We start from the raw sequence: 5120 nt of genomic DNA on the forward strand, positions 1-5120 counted from the left end.
GCCCATCCATCTTGTTGCAAATGGCGGGATTTCTTCCTTTTTATGGTTAAATAGTATTTAATCGTGTATAGATAACACAATGGGTGAATGCATAAAGAAAATATGATGTTGTATAAGATTACCTAAATTAATTCTCATAAGAAATGGTTTGGCTAGGAACTGAGGAAAAAGAGGAGGGAGCACAGGTCCAAATTTTGGGAAACAAATGATTAAGCATTTACAAAGGACATGATGATGAAAGGGGAAAAGGGAGTAGAAAGACGAAGGATCCCAGGAGGAAATATGATGGTGTGAAGTTTGGAGGTCAGTCTTGCAAAAAGTTAGGAGTGGAGCCTCTCTTCTTCTGAACGTCTTGAATGCTAGAGAGGAAGGTAGGTGAAGGTAGAAGCATGTAGATATAGGAGTTAAACTAAAGTTAGGTGAAGAAGAACAATAAGATTTCTCATGTTTTCAAGTTCACTGGAAGTAGGGCTTCATGGAGAGTTTCTTAGTGTCAGATAACAACTTATGGGACCTCCCTCAACCCCCATTAGAGAAAATATATAGCACTCGGAGGGAAGAGAATTATCAGAAAATACCAGGCTTAATTATTTTTTATACAGCCAAGCTTGATGTTTCAGGACACAGACTCTCCTTTCATAGTTAGGAGTGTAGCTTGAGTTGGGAGGCCACAGGAGAGCAGTGAGTGTTTTTGGGTAAGATTTGAATTGAGCAGGAATCTACATTTCTTACAAAGCTGTCCTTAGCCTCACTAAGATCACAGAAATCTCTTGCTCGACTCGATTCCTTTATTAAGGCTGCCTTGTGATCCTAGCTCTACTGCGATTTAATGTCCTGGTCACCCAATAATTTTATAAGCACCTTCAGGGCAGAGATATTTCACAGTGCATATTGGAATGATTTTGTAATTTCTTTTAAGGTTTAGAAATGGGATTCAGGGCTAATCTTCCCTTGTGAATGCTCAGAGTTTGAACGTGAGAGCTATAATTCGGCTGACATTGGATACTTTCTAGAAGGGCCCCGTGAAAACAGACTCGAGGAAGAAAATTTCCAGTTGCCATGTCAACCTCCAATATCACCTCGACCCATCCAGCAGTCTTCTTGTTGATGGGGATCCCAGGCCTGGAACATTTACACATCTGGATATCCATTCCCTTCTGCTCAGCCTACACTCTGGCCCTGCTTGGCAACTGCACTCTTCTCTTCATCATCCAGGCTGACGTAACCCTCCATGAGCCCATGTACCTCTTTCTGGCCATGTTGGCAACCATCGATCTGGTTCTGTCTTCTACAACACTTCCCAAAATGCTGGCTATTTTTTGGTTCAGAGATCAGGAGATCAACTTCTATGCCTGTCTGGTCCAGATGTTCTTTCTTCACTCCTTCTCTATCATGGAGTCAGCAGTGCTGCTAGCCATGGCCTTTGACCGCTATTTGGCCATTTGCAAGCCACTGCACTACACCACGGTCCTTACAAGGCCCCTTATCACCAAGATTGGCATGGCTGTTGTGACTCGGGCTGTGGCATTAACCACTCCGGGCCCCTTTCTGCTCAGGCGCTACCACTACTGTCGAAGCCCCATCATTGCCCACTGCTACTGTGAGCACATGGCTGTGGTCAGGCTGGCCTGCGGGGACACTCACTTCAGCAATATCTATGGCATTGCTGTGGCTGTGTTTATCGTGGTGTTGGATCTGCTCTTTGTTGTCCTGTCTTATGTCTTCATCCTTCGGGCGGTTCTACAGCTTACCTCTCAGGAGGCCCGCTATAAGGCCTTTGGGACATGTGTGTCTCACATAGGTGCAATCTTAGCCTTCTATACACCTGTGGTCATCTCCTCAGTCATGCACCGTGTAGCTCGACGAGCTGCCCCACATGTGCATATTCTCCTTGCCAATTTTTATATGCTCTTTCCACCCATGGTCAATCCTATCATCTATGGGATCAAGACGAAGCAGATTCGTGAGCGAGTCTTCGGAGTATTTCTGAGAAAGGATGTGTAAATGGAGAATGAGGGGCAGATGGAGAAAGAGTGGTCCAGGTTGAATGCTGGAGCGGGGGTGCGTGGATGTGATAGGACCTATGTGCTGCCAGAATCTTTGTTTAGTTGTTTCCTGGTGTGATGAAAAATGTTATAAATGAGATCGTGAAACACACAGGGTCATCAGTGTGATCAGGACTCAAGGTTTCAGTCCTCTGGACTCAAACTGCTGACTTTACCATCTCCTCAGTGTCCTCACTCCCATCATGAGCTTGACAAAGACTTTAACCCACTTTTCTTTTGTTGATATTACCTAAAATCACAAAGGTGCTTGCAAGTTCATTAAGAGAAGACTGAGAGTATTTGTTTCTATTCCAAGTCACTGAGAATTTGATTAATTATTTACTCAGGACCTAAGTGAGTACCAACATTTCATCTGATGCAGGAATCATTCTTTAGTCACTCTGACACATGTTGTCCAGCCACTGACTAAACAGCTTCGGTTTTGGGGATCTCATGACCTTCCAGGGCTGCAGGTTCCAAGTCTAACGGGTACTGCTGTAACAAATATCTAAAAATGTAGAAAAACATTTGGAACTGAAAAATGCATAGAGACTGGGACATTTTTGAAGTACACGCTAGTAAAAGCCTAGATGGTCTGAAAGCAATTTTTGGTAAAAAAAAAAAAAAAAAGCGACATTAAAGGCAATTCTTGTTCAAGCTCAGAAGAAAAGAGAAGTATAGAGAAAGATTCTATCATTTTAGAGAATACGTACATCACTATGAACAGAATGTTGGTAGAATATGAACAATAAAGATCCTTCTGGTGAGCTCTTGAACAGAAAGGAGGAACATATATTAGAAACTGGAGAGAAGGTAATCCTTGTTATAAAGCAGCAAATGGCCAATTTGTGTTCTACAGTTGTGGAAAGTAGAACTTATAAGTGATAAACTAAGTATTTAGCTGAAGAGATTTCCAAAGAAAGTGTAAGATGTGGCCTGATTTTACCCTACCGTGTATACAGTAAAATGAGAGAGGATATATCGAAAAGATTTGTTAAGCACAAAAGAACTAGAACGTAGGATGTGCAAAAAATTTAAAACTATATTTAGGAGAGAATAGCTAAGGGTATAGCTGGACAACCATTTCCTAAGAAAGATCAGGTTTGCGACTTATTGACTCAAACAGCCATTTCAGCAGAAGCCAGGAATAGAGAGTTATACAGGAAAGACCTGTGGAAGGTCCTCATGTTTGATAGTGTGGACCCCTGAAAATTACATAGGAGGAAACAAGGTTTTTGAGAATTATATAGTGGAAGAAATGCTGCCAGCTTGGACAGAAGAGGATGGAGATGAGATGAAATGAAGAAGGAAGTTCTGTAGGACTTCTGGAGTTCTACATAATTGGCCAATCGATGGAGCTATTTGGCTGTGAACTTGCTTCATTATTCAAGAAAAGGGAAGAATGGCACCAAGATGGTTCTGAAGTTTGCAGGATGCCACTGCCACCGTGGGCCGAAAGTGCATAGGCCCAGGGGATGGGGCTGCGTCTGCGTCAGTTTCATAGGGCAGTGGCACGTCCTTGGTTTCAGGTCAGCCTCGTCTAGCTAGGACCAGGGTTTGGAATTACCGCCCATGGCTGAGTGGTCAGGGCCACTGACAAGTTTGAGGGGTCAGAGCCACCACACTGGTAGGCCTGGAGAACAGAGCATTGAACCAAAGATTATTCTGGAGCCTGAAACTCTAAAGCAATTGGCTCTGCTAGTTTTCAGATTTGCTTGTGACGCACGACACCTTTTTTTCATTCACTCTGATTTCTTCCTTGTGGAATGGGAATGTCTATGCCACCACTGTACTCTGGAAGCAGAAAAGTCATCTGGTTTCACAGGTTCACAGCCGAAAAGAATTTTGCCTCAGGACGGACAATACTTCGCAAGTGTCTCTCATAAATGATAAAAGGAGATTTAAATGAAATTTCAGATTCAGGGTTGAGGATAGAATAAGTTCAGGCTTTTGGGGCTGTGAGACGAGGTTTATCTATATGTGCGTGTGAGAAGGGCATGCATTTTAGGGAGAGGGCAGATTTTTATGGGCTGAATTATGTTCTCCCACATTTATACGTTCATAATACCTGGTACCTCAGAAGGTGACTATTTAGAGGTAGCATCTTTAATGAGGTAATTAAGTCAAAATAATGTTATTAGGGTGGTTAAGTCCTTACAAGAAGATAAAATTTAGACACAGATACACACACGGGGAAGACTCTATGAATAGAAGAATACCATATACAAGCTAAGGAGAGACACCTCAGAAGAAACCGACCCTGCCAGCACCTTAACTTGGATTTTAGCCTGTTGCACTGTGGAAAAAATAAATGTCTCTTATCTAAGCCACCTGGTGTGTTACTTTGTTATGACCGTCTAGCAAACTAGTACACCCTCACACCTCATATTACAAAATTTCATTCCTGTACTTTTATCTTCTGACTCCTTTGTTTCTTCAACGACTACTTATAGGAATTATATATGTCTATCTCTATATCTATCTTAATCTCTCTCTATATTTTTTAACACTGGAAAAGAATCTCCAAGCCCATGTCAGATGAGGAGTGGAAGGTAGAAGTCAGTGAAGAGGGATGGGTGTAGCAAGAACCTAGAGGCCTTCTTTTGCTTGACTCCCATCTCCGCTTCCATAATTCCCCCTGACACCAAAAAGCGAAAAACAAAAACGAAATCAAAAACAAAGCAAAAACCACCCTAGGGAAATGAAATGATGTGCTACCTTTAGATCCCAATGTAATCAAAACCTCCTGCTTGTTTCTTCCTAGCATAGTTTGGACAGGGGGAAAGCTTAAAAACAATACTAACACACAAATGAATAGGTAATAGCATGCTTCAAAAGAATCTATTTCCTAAAATAGAGGTCCACTTATCCTCTTGAGGACTTACACAAGGAATGTCATCAGTGTTTAGGTCATATCCATCCCAAATGAAGAAGGAATGGCCTTGCTTCCAGTACAAGTCCAATATTATAAAGGATTCCACAACCAGGCAATATGTTTAACATCAGAACAGCCAGGAATAGTCACAGATAGTAAAAGGAAAGTTACCTTCTGTATTTGCTCGAGTTTGGCACAGA

General features: G+C 42.1%; 1 protein-coding gene across 1 annotated transcript; it reads left to right on the forward strand.

Annotated features, from left to right (window-relative positions):
* Nucleotides 1-1059: 1059 nt before the first annotated feature.
* LOC107517352 (olfactory receptor 52K1-like) lies at nucleotides 1060-2004 on the forward strand. The gene has a single exon (XM_016157934.2). The coding sequence runs from the start codon at nucleotides 1060-1062 to the stop codon at nucleotides 2002-2004; it is 945 nt and encodes a 314-aa protein (XP_016013420.2).
* The last annotated feature ends 3116 nt before the right edge of the window (nucleotides 2005-5120 follow it).

This window comes from Rousettus aegyptiacus, unplaced genomic scaffold (assembly GCF_014176215.1).
Source record: "Rousettus aegyptiacus isolate mRouAeg1 unplaced genomic scaffold, mRouAeg1.p scaffold_m13_p_5, whole genome shotgun sequence".
Classification (NCBI taxonomy): Eukaryota; Metazoa; Chordata; class Mammalia; order Chiroptera; family Pteropodidae; genus Rousettus; species Rousettus aegyptiacus.